Source organism: Trichomycterus rosablanca, chromosome 9 (assembly GCF_030014385.1).
Source record: "Trichomycterus rosablanca isolate fTriRos1 chromosome 9, fTriRos1.hap1, whole genome shotgun sequence".
NCBI lineage: Eukaryota > Metazoa > Chordata > Actinopteri > Siluriformes > Trichomycteridae > Trichomycterus > Trichomycterus rosablanca.
In genome coordinates, this window is record NC_085996.1 from 39,724,561 (window position 1) to 39,742,748 (window position 18,188).

At 43.6% G+C, this 18,188-nt stretch overlaps 1 protein-coding gene across 1 annotated transcript in view; it reads left to right on the forward strand.

Moving 5' to 3' along the window:
- Positions 1-757: 757 nt before the first annotated feature.
- Positions 758-18,188, forward strand: part of dcbld1 (discoidin, CUB and LCCL domain containing 1) — a 36,493-nt gene continuing 19,062 nt past the window's right edge. Inside the window, exons 1-5 of the mRNA XM_063002423.1 lie at positions 758-948; positions 11,065-11,283; positions 12,658-12,813; positions 13,204-13,255; positions 15,669-15,741. Of these exons, the coding sequence (XP_062858493.1) occupies positions 870-948; positions 11,065-11,283; positions 12,658-12,813; positions 13,204-13,255; positions 15,669-15,741 (579 nt within the window). The 5' untranslated portion in view covers positions 758-869. The remainder of the gene's footprint in view (positions 949-11,064; positions 11,284-12,657; positions 12,814-13,203; positions 13,256-15,668; positions 15,742-18,188) is intronic.

Consider the following 18,188-nt stretch of genomic DNA (forward strand, 5'->3'; position numbering starts at 1 on the left):
TTATGGTCAGAATTATGTTCAGTATGTTCAGTATTATGGTCAGTATTATGTTCAGTATTATGGTCAGTATTATGTTCAGTATTATGTTCAGTATTATGTTCAGTATTATGTTCAGTATGTTCAGTATTATGGTCAGTATTATGTTCAGTATTATGGTCAGTATTATGTTCAGTATTATGTTCAGTATTATGGTCAGTATTATGTTCAGTATTATGTTCAGTATGTTCAGTATTATGGTCAGTATTATGTTCAGTATTATGGTCAGTATTATGGTCAGTATTATGTTCAGTATTATGTTCAGTTCTTGCACAACTTTTCCTGTCACTTTTGCACACTTGATTCACTTTTAATTGCTTTTGTTTTTTATAATATATTTTAAACCGAATTTTATCATTTCTATTTTTAGTATAAATATATATTTTGTCTATTTTGTCATTACTAATGTGACTCTGTGTATGTGACTTATATACCTTGATTTGCTTTGTTTGTTTTGTGGGGGGCGACCTGTCCGGGGTGTTTCCTAGTGAATTGCACCCACCGCAACCCTGACCAGGATAAAGCAGTGGTAAAACAGACAATGAATAAATTACACTTTTTGCATTTTCCTTTATTTTGTCACTTGTATGTACTGTACAGTAGTTGTGTGGGCTGAATCATTCCTATATTGTAGAATCGACTCCCATGTTAGAATTCGACTCTTCTCGGGACTGAATCCTCTCCGAGCACTAAACGCTGGTCTCTCGCAGAAGGAGGAACGGTTGGTCCCAGACGGACGGATTTTTCGCTTTTCCCGGGAGAAATGCCTCGGTAAAGTTTCTCCAAATGCGCTTTTGTACTTTATCCGCGTCTCCCGGCGGCCTGAAGCTGAAATGTTTGCCAAAAGATGTTTATATGGACTGTTTTTCATCTGTGTGACGGTTTACCCGCGAACAGCCTCTGGGAAACCCGGTAAGTGCTGCCACGGTTAACAAACAAGCTAACACTGCTAAATAACTACACAACTTCTGACAGGAAAAGTTGTTTATTTAGTTTCTTCTTGAACATATAAACATGTAAAAATGAAGCATGATTCAAACTGATATTATTTTGTGTTGATTTTTTGTGTATATTGTGCCTGGCACTGAATACTATAGTCCATACTGCATACTTACATACTAGTTAGTACGTACATACTAGCACGTAAGTACGCATAGTATGCATGATCATGAATGGGGATTCGAACTGTGTAGAATTGAGAGCACACACATTCTATACTGGTCCTGGTATAGCCGGTCAACTGACAGGTTTACACTACAAACATACACACACACACACACACACACACACAATAAGGGAGGCAGTTTAAACCACTAATGTTTTATTATTAATATATTAATATACCCATACCAGTGCATATATCTACTTTAAATAAACACATAATAATTTGTACTAAACAGACTAAAAGTATGGATTTATGATCATACATTTGTCTGCAGAATCTAATAAGTAGTAGTTAGTATGTCACTATATCTAAAATATGTAAATATTGTATGCATTATAAATAAGTATTAAATATGAAGCTGCTCCGAAGGTTCTCCAGGACTAAATGTATTCAGCATTTGAGGTCTGATTAACCATCCTGGCTTGCAGCTCATTATGTCAGGGTGGTACATGAGTAGATACTCTGTGGTGTTGCACAGCCTTAGGGTCCTGGGTTCAATCCTCGCTTCCTGTTATTGACGGTGTGTTCACTCCGTGTCTGTTGGAGCTTCCTGAAGGTCTTTAGGGGCCGAACACTTGAAGGGGAAAATCCGACCTGGACGTTTTATCAAGACAACCAAACGTAAACCTCTCAATCTAGTCAACCTGTACGATACGGACCACTTCTTTTCACCTGCTTGAGGCAGCTTCATGTGGAGATCTGTATTGCGCATGGAGAGTCACACACGTGTGCAGCGCCATCGATCGGCCAGCAGAGGTCGTAACCGCAGCGCTTATGACGGATCCCCAACGGCATTCCCATCCTCAGACGAACCGATCGTTGAACGTCTAGACTGTTGGAGTCCTTGCGTGCTTCTAGGATGTGGCCCTACTGGCTAGTGAACTATTTAGGATTTAAGACGTTAAAATTAGGCACTTTTGATAACAATAATGAGACCTACACACTGTCAGTATTCGGCTATAGATTTGGGGACTTGCAGATCAGAACCTGTCAAACTAAAAGCCAGTTTTGTTCGAGGATTAGCGTTATTTTATTGATCCTTTTCTATTCGTAATATTATAAAGACCTCCGAGCTAACACAGATTAGTTGTGAGCTTTTCCGTTGGTACACGATCGGTGCTCAGGTGATTTCTTTGGTATGCTAGACATTAGGGTGTTGACACGGCGTGTTATCACGCTTTAGCATTACTGTGCTTATGGACACGGTTGCTACAACACACCTGAACGCACACGGCGGATGATGTTGTATGTGAATTATATAAAGGTGCCTGGGGTGTGATTTTGGCTGCTCCAGCCCTTTATCATGAGGTGCAAGTCTGCCATGTTTGCATTTGTTAGCAGCAAGGTTTAAATTTGCATTGAAGCAAGAAATGGTTTCAGGCTCAGTATTATTCAACTGTGTTGATATCCATAGCTCGACCAAAGCAGGGCTGATTGTTCTGACACGATTATGCAAATTCTCCCAGCAGCCGCCATCCGTCGACTGTTAACCGTTAACCAGCCAGTTTAGGAAACATCGTCAAATTTAATATTTATTATTTTTATTATTATGGAAAACCTGGCAGTGATGTAGAACAGTGCTACCAACGTAAAGACATAAACATAAACCAGTTCTGCATCGTAAATTTTATCAGCTCCACTTACCATATAGAAGCACTTTGTAGTTCTACAATTACTGACTGTAGTGCATCTGTTTCTCTACATGCTTTGTTACCCCTTTTCATGCTGTTCTTCAATGGTCAGGACCACCACAGAGCAGGTATTATTTAGGTGGTGGATGATTCTTGGTGTTAGTGTGTGTTGTGCTGGTACGAGTGGATCAGACACAGCAGCGCTGCTGGAGTTTTTAAACACCGTGTCCACTCACCGTCCACTCTATTAGACGCTCCTACCTAGTCGGTCCACCTTGTAGATGTAAAGTCAGAGACGATCGCTCATCTATTGCTGCTGTTTGAGTCGCTCATCTTCTAGACCTTCATCAGTGGTCACAGGACGCTGCCCACGGGGTGCTGTCGGCTGGATGTTTTTGGTCGGTGGACTATTCTCGGTCCAGCAGTGACGGTGAGGTGTTTAAAAACTCCAGCAGCGCTGCTGTGTCTGATCCACTCATACCAGCACGACACACACTAACACACCACCACCATGTCGGTGTCACTGCAGCGCTGAGAATCATCCACCACCTAAATAATACCTGCTCTGTGGTGGTCCTGACCACTGAAGAACAGCGTGAAACGGGGTAACGAAGCATGTAGAGAAACAGATGGACTACAGTCTCTTAGATTATGTATAGAATTTAAACGGGTGCGTGCACACTGAGGATGGGCCGAGTTACAGTTGAGCAGTCTGAACTTTCAGGGCGTGATTCTGATTCTCAGCGTTTCTCAGAAGCTGGAGCTGTAACACAAGTTTAAAAGTGAAACAGGGAGGAGAATCCAGATAAACACAGAAACATGTGGAGCTGTAACCCTGGATCTGACACTTATTCCACACTGATGCAGATTCAGCTCAGATTGACACGCTGATGAGGGTTTTGTAGCTCTGAAATGACTTCTGTGTTGGTTATCGGTTAACCGGTATTGTTTACTTTATTATCATTAAGGTGTCTGTATGGGATCCTTTATCCTCGGTGCGTTGTTCCCAACGTCCGACGTGTGTGCAGTACCCACCGCTTCTTTTCACCTGCGCCGGGCAGGCTCATATAAGTAAGCTAAATATAAGCTAAATAAGCTAAAAATTCCCGCGTGCGTGTATTGTTTGTTTAACGTGCTAACTCTAGCAGCTGTTTTTTACATTTAACCTCTCAGGCGGTCTGCCGAAGGAAAAGCGTAATTAATTAAGTAAACTACGTTTAAGAACCGTCCCGAGCGCTCTGTGAACGTTCGCCACCATTGTGTGTTATTGTTTTCCCTCCGTACGGCTCATGACATCAGCTCTCGCCCACCTGCCGGCAGGTGTGTCTTTCCTGTTCGTGCCGTCCAGCCGGTACGTCTGGAATCGTTTCGGTCGCGACCACAAAGGCCACTGTGTGTCCACTATAGCCCTGACGTCACGTCGCGGAGGTAACGTCAGCGGGCTGGCTAATGGACTAAACATACAGCGAACGATAAAGTCCGAGCTGCTGATGTGGGACAGAACAGAAGGTTGTTTGTTCTATGTCACAGACTCTTCCTCTTAAATACTGACCGAACGACCTACTGCGCTTTAGTGGTGCTCTGGTCATTATATTTAACATTTAAATCAGTGCGGTATTAATGCCGCTGCATGTTATTATTAGTTTGGTTCCATTCATGACAGGGCAGGTAGTTACAGATTACCCATGATTCATCAGTTCAGGTTTAATGCCAAGCGCCGTCACGGCCAGTTCACCTCACGTACATGTTTTTGTACTGTGGAAGACGTTTACATTTCCAGCATTATTCTAAAGCGACTTACAATATACTATACAGTCTATGCAATTGAGGGTTAAGGGCCTTGCTCAAGGGCCCAACAGTGGCAACCTGGCAATGGTGGGGTTTGAACCACTGACCTTCTGCTTACTAGTCCAGTACCTTGATTGCTAGGGATGACAGTGCTATGCCACTGAAACTCCTTACTTTCTCCTTTCACCTAACCATCTACGCTAAAGTGTATTCGCGGGCAGAGGGGCGTGGCACTCGTCTCACAGCAAGAAGGTCCTGGGTTCGAATCCCAGGTGGAGCGGTCCGGGTCCTTTCTGTATGGAGTTTTCCAGCTAGGGTGATAGACCTGCAGAGAGCTCGCACCCCTGCATTCCATTTGGCTCAGCCGTGGGAAACGGTGCCAGCTTTGCGCATTCGCGGGCGCATTCTGCCCCCCCCGTCGCCCTGTGAGAACCTGTCCTACATCCTGCGCTCGTCCTGAGGACCTGCTGCCCCCGGCAGCTGAGCATCCCAGGCACCCAGACTCCACAGCGAATGCTCGGGAGTCATCGCATTCCTCTCTGCACCGCTGTTCCTGCATCGCCGAAGCACAAACGGCAGCGCTGGGACGTCCGAACTACGGCCCGTGGGTCATCCGCGTCCCGTTATCATTCTTAAATGATATTCTTTATCTATCTGTCTATCTATCTGTCTGTCTGTCTGTCTATCTGTTTGTCTGTCTATCTGTCTGTCTGTCTATCTGTCTGTCTGTCTGTCTGTCTGTCTGTCTATCTGTCTCTATCTGTCTGTCTATCTGTCTATCTATCTAATCTATCTGTCTGTCTGTCTATCTATCTATATCTGTCTATCTGTCTATCTGTCTGTCTGTCTGTCTATCTATCTGTCTGTCTATCTGTCTCTATCTGTCTGTCTATCTGTCTATCTATCTAATCTATCTGTCTGTCTGTCTATCTATCTATATCTGTCTATCTGTCTGTCTATCTATCTATCTGTTTATCTGTCTGTCTGTCTATCTGTCTATCTGTTTATCTGTCTGTCTGTCTGTCTATCTGTCTGTCTCTATCTATCTATCTATCTATATATCTGTCTGTCTGTCTATCTATCTATCTATCTATCTATCTATCTATCTATCTATCTATCTATATGTCTGTCTGTCTATCTATCTGTCTGTCTGTCTGTCTATCTGTCTATCTATCTATCTATCTATCTATATATCTATATATCTGTCTGTCTATCTATCTATCTATCTATCTATCTATATGTCTGTCTGTCTGTCTATCTATCTGTCTGTCTATCTGTCTGTCTGTCTGTCTGTCTGTCTATCTATCTATCTATCTATCTATCTATCTATTATCTATCTGTTTATCTGTCTGTCTGTCTATCTGTCTGTCTATCTATCTGTCTGTCTATCTATCTATCTATCTATCTCTATCTATCTATCTGTTTATCTGTCTGTCTGTCTATCTATCTGTCTGTCTATCTCTATCTATCTGTCTGTCTATCTCTATCTGTCTGTCTATCTGTCTGTCTGTCTGTCTATCTATCTATCATCTATCTATCTATCTATCTATCTATCTGTTTATCTGTCTGTCTATCTATCTGTCTATCTGTCTATCTGTCTGTCTATCTGTCTATCTATCTATCATCTATCTATCTATCTATATATCTATCTAGCTGTCTGTCTATCTATCTATCATCTATCTATCTATCTATCTGTCTGTCTATCTCTATCTGTCTGTCTATCTGTCTGTCTGTCTGTCTATCTATCTATCATCTATCTATCTATCTATCTATATATCTATCTAGCTGTCTGTCTATCTATCTATCATCTATCTATCTGTCTGTCTGTCTGTATATCTGTTTGTCTGTCTATCTGTCTATTTATCTGTCTGTCTGTCTATCTATCTGTTTATCTGTCTGTATCTTTAGGCATTTCATAAATAGTTGTAATAGGGACGCACGTTTTGTCATTTTCTGTTAACCCGTAGCTGACTGTTGTCCTATTTACTGTTATTTACTTAAGTGAGTTTTATGTCTTTATTTTTGCTGAACGTGGCAGTAACAGAAACACCGGCAGCAGTTTTTCCTGACGACGTTAGTGTGGTTATTATAAGATGATCAGAGTTTTCGGGTTTCACCTTCACCCTGGGACATGATGCAAAATATCCAAATCATTTTGTTCATAGTTGCAGTGTGTAATAGATCCGGCCTTCATCGTTCAGCTTCGCTCTCGATTCAAACCAAGTGTCAGATGCTGGGAACCAGCTGAAATGACACGTGTAACCGTCAGCATTAATCGAACAATGACCTCTTTGTTGTTAAACGTTCACGTCTTATAATTGTCATATGAAAATGTTTTTATCTGAATTGAATGGGTGTTATGTAAACGTCTTAGCTCGTGTTTCTACTTGTCTTTTATACTTTGGTTGGATTAATTCAAGCACTGCTGTGATTGCTCTGTGGGTCGTTCCAGTACGTCTGAAGCTCTGGTGCTCTAAATAATCGGACAGATTAATTCAGGTGTGATTAGATTCCGAATACGGATTGAGGGCGTCTAAATGAACCAAACGCAGAACGTTAAGTCAAAAGATGTGACGCTAAATGCACCGTGGGAGAACCACACTAACGGAGAGATCACAAAAGGGTTTGTTTTATTCCAACCAAAGCTGGCAAGTAGAAACATGACCTTAAAATGTGTGATTATTTTATTTATTTATTAGGATTTTAAAGTCATGTAACGTCACTGCTTACACAAGATTCATCAGGTCACGTTTAATATAAAACACAGTCATGAACAATTTTATATCTCCAGTTCTCCTCATTTGCACGTCTTTGGACTGTGGGAGGAAACCGGAGCTCCCGTAGGAAACCCACACAGACACGGGGAGAACATGCAAACTCCACACGGAAAGGACCCGGACCGCTCCATCTGTGAATCGAACCCAGGGCCTTCTTGCTGTGAGGAGATAGTGCTACCCACCGAGCCACCGTGCCGCGAATGTGTGATTCAGACGAACATAAGGGGGTTAAGGGTGGCAGAATTCGTACTTACCCTACGCTCAGACTGGCAGCGATTCGAAAACGCTGAGCAAGTTTTTGGTTCCTAGATAATACAGAAACTCACCGTCACGCTGTCAAACTTCCACAAACACAGTTTTCTTGTCATGTTGACTGCACAGTCAGTGATGGACTACACAGGGATGAAATTATAGGCGAACGATTTCAGTCCAGGACTATTTTTAGCTTGAACACGTCTGATTTGTGGTCAGATTTTTTTTTCTATACGCTGTGTAGATTCTCGTTAGTAAAGTACCGCCGTACTGCCACCATATTTGCTTTTCTTTTGCTTGGCATCAGTTAAACCATGGCAACTAAACACCCACAGGCAATGATGACGCTGCCGGTGTGAACTCGGGACAATAAGCGATCAGCGATTCAGCCGACATAAGGCGTAACATCGCTGCTGGTTTGAATGTGGGGTTGCTGTGAAATTACATGGATGGATAGACAGACAGACAGATCAATCACTTTATTAATCCCAAAAGGAAAGTTAAGTATTACAGCAGCTCCAGGTACGTTAGCAAAAATTATTAAGTGAGTAAAAGGCTCAAAGTAAGTTAGAAAAAATGAAGTAAGTATTACTGTACAATACTTGTAGGTAATAAATAGAATAAAAATATGTAATGTGTGATGTAACAGACAAATTATACAACAGTTAGTTCCGACCTTACAATCTGATTGGTTGAGAAGCGTTCTAACCGTGTTGATATTGGTGATAACAGCACGGCCTTTTCACACCACAACCGTATTACTCCGCTGACGCGTTGCCAGTAACGACGAGCTTCATGCACACAAACGCGCACGCAGGCGACACCGACTTTATTCCAGATCGCGTTTTAATAATAATAATAATACATTTTATTTATATAGCGCTTTTCAAGATACTCAAAGACGCTTTACATAAGACAAATAATCAAAACAAATACATACACCATACAAATCATAGTACAAAATCAAAATAGTACATCAACATCAAGAATAATTCAGATAAAAACAAAGAGAGCAGCATAAGACAGTTCATTAAAAATGAGCTCAATTATGAGAGAGAACAACAAAGATAGAACAATTTCTTAACATTAGACAGAAACAGGACAGATTTACATGCAATCAGGAAACTGAAAACTTTACAAGTTTTAGGATCTAGGACTTCACATTTCTGTCGTGATCTAAGTATAAAAACTATTAAAAAGAATAACAAAAATAAAAGCATTTATTTTGTGTTGTTACAAGTTAAATGCCACTCTGAATAGATGAGTTTTGAGAAGTGACTTGAATTTGGACAGGTCAGGACAATCTCGTAGGTGTTTGGGGAGAGCATTCCATAAAGATGGAGCAGCTATGGAAAAGGCCCTGTCACCCCAGGTCCGGTGCTTGGTCCTAGAGGGTATGGACAGTAGGTTAGCCTCAGAAGAGCGAAGGCTACGGGAGGGAATGTGCTGATGGAGCAGGTCGGTGAGGTAGGATGGGGCCTGATCATGGAGAGCTTTGTGAGTGAATAGAAGAATTTTGAATTGAATGCGTTGAGCAACGGAAAGCCAATGAAGTTTTTGGAGAACAGGTGTAATATGATCACGGGAGCGAGTATGAGTAAGGAGGCGAGCAGCTGAATTCTGGATATACTGAAGTTTTTTTAGGATTTTGTTAGATGTACCATAAAGGATGCTATTGCAATAATCAATTCTGGATGTAATAAAAGCATGAATCAAGGTTTCGGCGGCAGAAAAGGAGAGTGATGGACGTAGACGTGCTATGTTTTTTAGATGAAAGAAAGCAGTTTTGGTGATGTGATTTACATGGCGGTCAAAAGAGAGGTTGCTATCAAAAATTACACCAAGATTTCGGATGTTAGAAGACGGAGACAAAGTGTCATTATCAATGGTAATTTGAAAATTTTTTGTGGTTTTTGCCAGGGTTGTAGGACCTACGATGATCATATCTGATTTTTCACAGTTTAATTTGAGGAAATTAGCTTTCATCCACAATTTCATTTCAGTGATGCAATTTGTCAGAGTGGAGTGAAGTTCAGTATTAATGGATTTGGAGGAGATGTAAAGCTGAATATCATCAGCATAGCAGTGGAAATGTAAACCATGCCGACGTATGATGTCACCAAGGGGGAGCATATAAAGAATAAACAAAAGGAGACCTAACACTGAGCCTTGGGGAACGCCTTGGGACAGTGGAGCAATGGCAGAACTACAATTGTTGATATTAACAAACTGTTGTCTGTTTACGAGATATGACCTTAACCACAAAAGGGCAGTACCAGTGATGTTGACAGAGGATTCAAGGCGGGACAGAAGAATGGAGTGATTAATGGTGTCAAAAGCTGCAGTAAGATCAAGGAGAACGAGAATATTAATTTGTCCAGAGTCTGAGGAAAGAAGAAGGTCATTTGTGACTTTGAGGAGGGCTGACTCAGTGCTGTGCTGGGGGCGGAAACCAGACTGAAATGATTCAAATAGATTATTGGAATTTAGGTGATCTTTGAGCTGTGAGGCAACAACACGTTCCAGTATTTTCGACAGAAATGGAAGATTGGAAATGGGCCGAAAGTTACTCATAATGTTCGAGTCAAGTCCAGGTTTTAAATCCGTTATCTTATATACAATCTAGTGCACTATGTACATTTACATTTTCAGCATTTAGCAGACGCTTTTATCCAAAGCGACTTACACAGTGAGCGGAACACGATGAGCAATTGAGGGTTAAGGGCCTTGCTCAGGGACCCAACAGTGGCAACTTGGTGGTGGCGGGTCTTGAACCGGCAACCTTCTGTTTACTAGTCCAGTACCTTAATCACTGAGCTATCACTGGCAATGTAGGGAACATTAATGTGTTTGTAACACGAACAGTTAGCTTAATAGCCCCGTTAGCAGCTCCTAAAAGTTCTGTTATCACCCATAATCCTTTGGTGTGTGCGAGAGGTTTTTTATTTCTTTTTTTTCCCTTCGGAGGTTCTTGCTTTCTTCTTCTTGTTGTTCTTACCTCCCTGAAATGAGTTTTTGCAATCTGGGATGTTTGCTTTGTAGTGTTAAACTTTATATTGGTTGTGGAACTACTTTTTGGCGGAAGGTTTTGTCAATATTAAAGCATATTTATTGTGAAATTCAGGGCTTCTTTGATTTATTTTCTTTCTTTATTTTGTAAAAACTGTTGTATAAAAGCAATAGAACACTCGAGGTCGTGTGTTATCACGAATAACATCACGGCTGTGATGATCTACTGCGACCGAATCACAGCAGTGATGTTATTCGTGATAACACGCTCCCTCTCGTGTTCTATTGCTTAATTATAAAAGTGTCCTGTGCGTTAAATATTTACAGATGTGCAATGTAGGTCCCATAAACAGAGTGAGATCTTTGCTTCATCTCACTGACCTCCTCCTTCTGTCCTCCTTCCCAGATGATGGTTGTGGCCGGTCGGACCTGAACTCTCAGACTGGTTTCATATCCTCGAGGAACTATCCAGGTTCGTACCCCAACAACTCCCGGTGCGAGTGGAGGATCCGTGTGAACGCCAGCCTCAGGATCGTCCTCGGGTTCGAAGAGCTGTCCATCCAGGGCGTGGACTGTGAGGCGGACCATCTGAAGATCTTAAAAGAGCAGCATGGGACGAAATACGGTGAGCGGGCGGCGGTTTTAACCGGAACCTTTCGGGGTTACACGGGATTTCTGTGTAGATTGGTAATAAAATGTCAGGATAATAGACAGACACGATTAACGCTCGTGTCTTTTATGGGGAATGTTGAGTAAACAACAACAACACGGAGAGAAAAAGTAAGTGAACCTTTATTAATGACTGGGGGAAATGGTTTGATTATTTTATGGGAATCAGTTCTTCTCAAGAAAGATCGCTTTGTGTGAACCAGGCCTCAGCCTGAGCCTGCCTGTGGTATAGACGGTGTAGTCTAATGCTAGACCTACCCACAACTGGTGGCTCCAGGAGCTCTTGGGCAATATTAGACTGGCTGGGGTCTTTACATACACTATACTGCCAAAAGTATTCGCTCGTCTGCCTTCACACACATATGAACTCGAGTGACTCCCGTTCTTAATCCACAGGGTTTAATATGATGTCGCCACCCTTTGCAGCTATAACAGCTTCAACTCTTCTGGGAAGGCTTTCCACAAGGTTTAGGAGTGTGTTTATGGGAATCTTTGACCGTTCTTCCAGAAGCGCATCTGTGAGGTCAGACACTGAGGTTGGACGAGAAGCTCTGGCTCACAGTCTCCGCTCTAATTCATCCCAAAGGTGTTCTATCTATCGGGTTGAGGTCAGGACTCTGTGCAGGCCGGTCGAGTTCTTCCACACCAAACTGGCTCGTCCACGTCTTTATGGAGCTTGTGGGCCATCCCCAAACTGTTCCCACAAAGTCGGGAGCATGAAATCGTCCAGAATCTCTTGGTGTGCTGAAGCATCAACAGCTGCTCTGTGTATTCTGACACCTTTCTATGAGAACCAGCATGAACTTCTTCAGCAGTTTGAGCTACAGTAGCTCGTCTGTCGGATCGGACCACACGTGCATCAACGAGCCTCGTCCGCCCACGACCCTGTCGCCGGTTCACCACCGTTCCGTCCTCGGACCACTTTTGATAGATACTGAGCACTGCAGACCGGGACACACCCCCACAACTCTCTCGGATCCTCACGCTCGCCCATTTTTCCTGCTTCTAACATCAACTTTGAGGATCAAACGTTCACTCGCTGCGTGATATATCCCCCCCCACTAACAGGTGCCGTGATGAAGAGATGATCAGAGTTATTCACTTCACCTGTCAGTGCTCATAATGTCATGCCTGCTCGGTGTATTATTTAGCATTGGGTGAAAGGGGGTCAGTAATTGTACAGTAGAACTACAAAGTGCTCCTATATGGTAAGTGGAGCTGATAAAATGGACAGTGAGTGTAGAAACAAGGAGGTGGTTTTAATCTTATGGCTGATCGGTGTGATCGATGTATATTAATAGCAGTTTTGTATATGCGTGTCGTGTTTTAGTGTACTGGCAGTATTGTGGGCACTCGAACTCCGACCCCGTGCTGATCGACCAGCCCGTCTACACCGACGCCAGCGAGCTGATCGTGAGCTTCCGTTCCAGCTCTCACACCTCGGGCAGGGGATTCCGGCTCTCCTACGACACGGTGGATAGCACAGGTAGGACGGACCTCACTTCCCAGTGTGTGTGAGTGTGTGTGTGTGTGTGTGAAAGCAGGTTACACTTCAGGTTACGCGGCCTAAGCCTCGGCTTGCCTTCACCGTCTCCTGAGTGAGCGTGTCCTAACACAACACGCCGCTCTCAGCGTTCTGCAGCTCCCACGCTCTGTCTCCGTGTGTGTGTGTGTGTGTGTGTGTGTGTGTGTGTGTGTGTGTGTGTGTGGCGTACGGTAAAGGAAGCAAGCTGTTCATCCTGTTTTAATAAGTGCGCTTGTCCGTCCTGTTTGTCGAGACGGACCTGATGTATTTTTTTTCCCGCTGGGGAGACACTTCCGAGCCGTTGTGTTTTAGTCTCTCATTGTGTTTTCCTGCTCTGCTTATCTTCCGTAGATCTGCTGAGCTGCACCAGTAAGGGCACCCACTTCTCCCAGTCGCCGTACAGGTAACGGGTAGTGTGCCCACACTTGCATACTGAAAGAGCGTATTGCATCTCCTGCCTCCAATTTAGTATGTACTGTTTAAGTATGCCAATTAGGACGCAGTATATACACCGATCAGCCATAACATTAAAACCACCTCCTTGTTTCTACACTCACTGTCCATTTTATCAGCTCCACTTACCATATAGAAGCACTTTGTAGTTCTACAATTACTGACTGTAGTCCATCTGTTCCTCTGCATGCTTTGTTACCCCCCTTTCATGCTGTTCTTCAATGGTCAGGACCCCCACAGAGCAGGTATTATTTAGGTGGTGGATGATTCTCAGCACTGCAGTGACGCTGACATGGTGGTGGTGTGTTAGTGTGTGTTGTGCTGGTATGAGTGGATCAGACACAGCAGCGCTGCTGGAGTTTTTAAATACTTTAAAAAGGGCAGTTGTAGCCTAGTGGTTAAGGTACTGGACTAGTAAGCAGAAGGTTGTCTGTTTAAAACCCCACCACTACCAGGTTGCCACTGTTGGGCCCTTGAGCAAGGCCGTTAACCCTCAATTGCTTAAAAAACTGTATACTGTAAGTCGCTTTGAATAAAAGCGTTTGCTAAATGCCGAAAATGTAAATGTAAATACCGTGTCCACTCACTGTCCACTCTATTAAGATAAGATAAGATAAGATAAGATAGCCTTTTATTATCCCACAGGGGGAAATTTGTAGTGTTACAGCAGCTTTCAAGAATACAAAAAATAGAAAATTACAAAATGTTTACATGTATGTACACATATACTAAAAAGTAAGAATATGTAAAAATTTCAAAAATATAAACAGTATTTATAGAGGAAGTTAAACCAAATATTGCAGTTATTAGAAATATTGCAAAGTACAGCAGTAAAGTGCAAAGTTACAAAAAAATTACAAAAGTAAAAATTACAAAAATATAAACAGTATTTATAGATGAAGTTAACCAAATGCACAGTTATTAAAACACTCCTACCTAGTCGGTCCACCTTGTAGATGTAAAGTCAGAGACGATCGCTCATCTATTGCTGCTGTTTGAGTCGCTCATCTTCTAGACCTTCATCAGTGGGCACAGGACGCTGCCCACCGGGCGCTGTTGGCTGGATATTTTTGGTCGGTGGACGATTCGCAGTCCAGCAGTGACAGTGAGGTGTTTAAAAACTCCAGCAGCGCTGCTGTGTCTGATCCACTCATACCAGCACGACACACACTAACACACCAGCACCATGTCAGTGTCACTGCAGTGCTGAGAATCATCCACCACCTAAATAATACCTGCTCTGTGGTGGTCCTGTGGGGGTCCTGACCATCGAAGAACAGCATGAAAGGGGGTAACAAAGCATGTAGAGAAACAGATGGACTACAGTCAGTAATTGTAGAACTACAAAGTGCTTCTATATGGTAAGTGGAGCTGATAAAATGGACAGTGAGTGTAGAAACAAGGAGGTGGTTTTAATGTTATGGCTGATCGGTGTATATATATATATACAGGTTAAGCTACAGCGGTACCTTGAAACTAGACCTCAGTTAATTCTGGGGTTCTGGGAGTGGTGTTGAGTTTTAAAGACGTTGAGTTTCGAGGTATTTTTCCCCATAAGGATGTTTGGAGAACCTGTTAATGCGTCCATGGTCCCGTGGAGCTGCAGATATTTTAGTCTCATGTAAAATAATGAGGTTGTTTTTGACACTTAAACACTGAAAATAACACAAATATAATATAAACACACTGAAATACAATTACTAACAGTTACACATCAATAAAAATACAATAAAAGCTGCACTTTAGTTTTACTTCTTTATTGTTTCCTGACGCTTCTTAATGCTGGAGATGCTGGAACACCGTATTCCCTTCAGCACCGGCGCATTCACATGAGAAGTGATAAAACCGCTGCTGTGCCGTTATTTCCTATGAAGTGTGACGGCGGTGCACAAAACTCAGCGTGACTTATTGTAGTAAAACAGCGAGTGAGGAATGTGATTAGTGGAGGAACTTATGAGCAGTAATAATGAAGAGAAGTTTAGTGCTCCTGTCTCCTTCTTTTACTACATTAAACCACGTTAAGCTTTATTCTCAACCAGAAGCGTTTTAGACTCTGGGAGAAGCTGATTCTGATTCTCACCGTTTCTCAGAAGCTGGAGCTGTAACACAAGTTTAAAAGTGAAACAGGGAGGAGAATCCAGATAAACACAGATACATGTGGAGCTGTAACCCTGGATCTGACGCTTATTCCACACTGATGCAGATTCAGCTCAGTTTCCCAGATTTCGGGTTTAGGGGACGTGGAGTTACAAGGTACCGCTGTAGTATGATGTCCTGTGAGTGATGCTCACGCCGCTGTATCTGTGTGTGCTATAATTAGCCGCAGCGTAAGCACCCCGCTTCATTGTTGTCTCCCCCCGCAGGAAGTTCTGTCCGGCCGGATGTGGAGGAGCGGCGGGCGACGTGGCCGGAGACGTCCTCCAGGGCTACAGAGACGTGAGTGCTGTCCTATTGTTCTCTCCTCCGTTACACTGGAGGGGAGACGAGCGCGACGGGGCGTCCCCCGGATTCTGGGGGAAAGCGTGGGAAGGGGGTTTATTTATGAGCACGCGGGGGGTTTTGAGTTGCTCGTGCGGTGACTCGAGGTGACTCCCCTGCTGAGACGTCCCACCCTGAAGTCTCTCTCATTCAGAGCTAGTGTTAAGCTGACCGTGTAGGTCCACTAATCGGCGCATCAGTGGGTCGAATCCCTTCATTCGGGACGTCCTGTGACATCATAACATCTCTGAGATCTTTGATCCTCTGCTCTGTGCAGTACCTCGGACTGATGAATCTGGGTCGTGTATCAGACTGTGTGTGTAATGATGGACGTACCGCGGTTCTGTGGCGTGGCGCTCCTGATTAGCGTGTAAACGTTCACCAGATAAACTGCTTTTCTGGAGGATTCTCCGGCGTTTCTGGACGTTCGCTGGTGTCACTTTCACGTCCTCGCTAGTTCTCAGTGATGATTAATGAAACGTCAGAGCGACAGAATCCCTCTTGTACCGTCCGCCGCTCTCATGCCGGGACTGATATGTAACTGGAACACACACCTTTGCTAAATGCCTCAAATGCTGCAAAATTTTGTAAATGTAAACACAGAGCAGAGGTAGCCTAGTGTTTAAGGTACTGGACTAGTAATCAGGAGGTTGCTGGTTCAAGCCCCACCACCACTAGGTTGCCACTGTTGGACCCTTAACCCTAAATTACTAACTGTAGTTGGATTTGGTCACTCTCACGCTGTGAGCTGCTTTGCATACGTTGTCCGCACAAAATCTAAGATGTTACAATAGGGGACAGTGTTCCGGCATGTTATTACAGCCCTTTATGATGTTTTTATTACGTTTAGGACTGATGCATCAGTTAGATTTCAACCATTTACGTAATAACGACTTAATTAGTAGAATTTGCATGCCTGTCGGCGCCCTACAGCCTGCACAGTAGTCTTACTTTCACAGCTACCTTAATACAGTATATAATGTATAATGACAAGTAGTACTTTAGTAGGACGGCTACGGTTGTTACCGCATAGCTGGATGGAAAACTCATGAGCAGGAGGGTCTCGCGTGTTCCGCTCGGGGTATATTCACCGAGTAAAACGCTGCTCCGGGCACCGAACCCATCTCGTGCCGGTATCCGAGAGGACGCCGATAGACGTGTGTCCGGACGCACACCGAAGATTTGTTTATACTCGCTGATCGTTACCACCAGAGGTGAACTTACCTCGATGCAGCTTTGAGTTCCGAGCCGGGTCAGCTCAGGGGTCGCCCAAACCACAATGGGTCATTCGTCTGCCCCAACCGTTATGTGAGTGAAGAGAAGGAGAAGGGAACAATAGGAGGCGGTCATGTGCTCGGGATTTGGTTCCCCCTCCGGCGCTAAATACTCCTAAAAACGTCTGGATGAATGTTTTTCTATTTAAATAAAAAAATACATATTTATGGGTCAGATTATCAACCAGATTTAATGTATATTTTTAATAGTTAAACTAAAGTAAACATGCTTCCACTTTTTATGGTTTTGTCACTTGTATTTAGCAGCCGATTTTATCCAAAGTGACTTGGATTGATTAAGCCTAGAGCTGATGAGGCTTGAACCAGTTTAAGTCCAGTGCTTAATCTAACAGCTCTGCCCCCCCCACCCACCCACCAGTACAAAAGCCAGAGTGATTAAAGCGACATAAACTTCGAAAACCGTCACTTTTAAGCTCCACGTGACTCGTTTAATCCCACCTCTGTTTCATATGGATTTTATAGGATTTTATTCACTGTGCAGTACTGACCGCTTCTTTTCACCTGCTTGGAGACACGTATAGTGCACGGGGACTCAGGCATGATCTCCGTTATCCCCCGTCTCTGTGCAGCACCACCGATCAGCCAGCAGAGGGCGTAACTCATGAGGAATCCTATCCGGCACTCCCACCCTCAGACGAGCCGATCGTTGTCTGTCTAGGCGCGAGTTTGAGGCATCAGCACTGATGTGCTGGTGCGTTTCAAAGCTGCAATTTTCCTCCCAATTTAGTCGTATCCAATTCCCCGATCGAATTTCGCCTCCACTGCTGACCGAGGAGAGCCGCGACTGACACACACACACACCCCCGACACGTGCGCAGTGTCATTCGCTTTTTTATATGGGACGTGGTATCTCGGCGGTTAAGGCACTGGACTAGTAATCATGAGGTTGCCGGGTTAAGCCCCAGCATTGACAAGATGCCACTGTTTGGGCCCCTAAGCAAGACCCTTAACCCTCAATTGGCTTGAACTGTATTCATTGATAATTGTACGTCGCTTTGGATAACAGCGTTTGCTAAATGCCGCACATGTAAATGTAAATATGGAGACACGTATCGCGCACGGAGAGTCACGGAATCTCAGCACTAGCTTATTTAACCGCTGCGCCACACG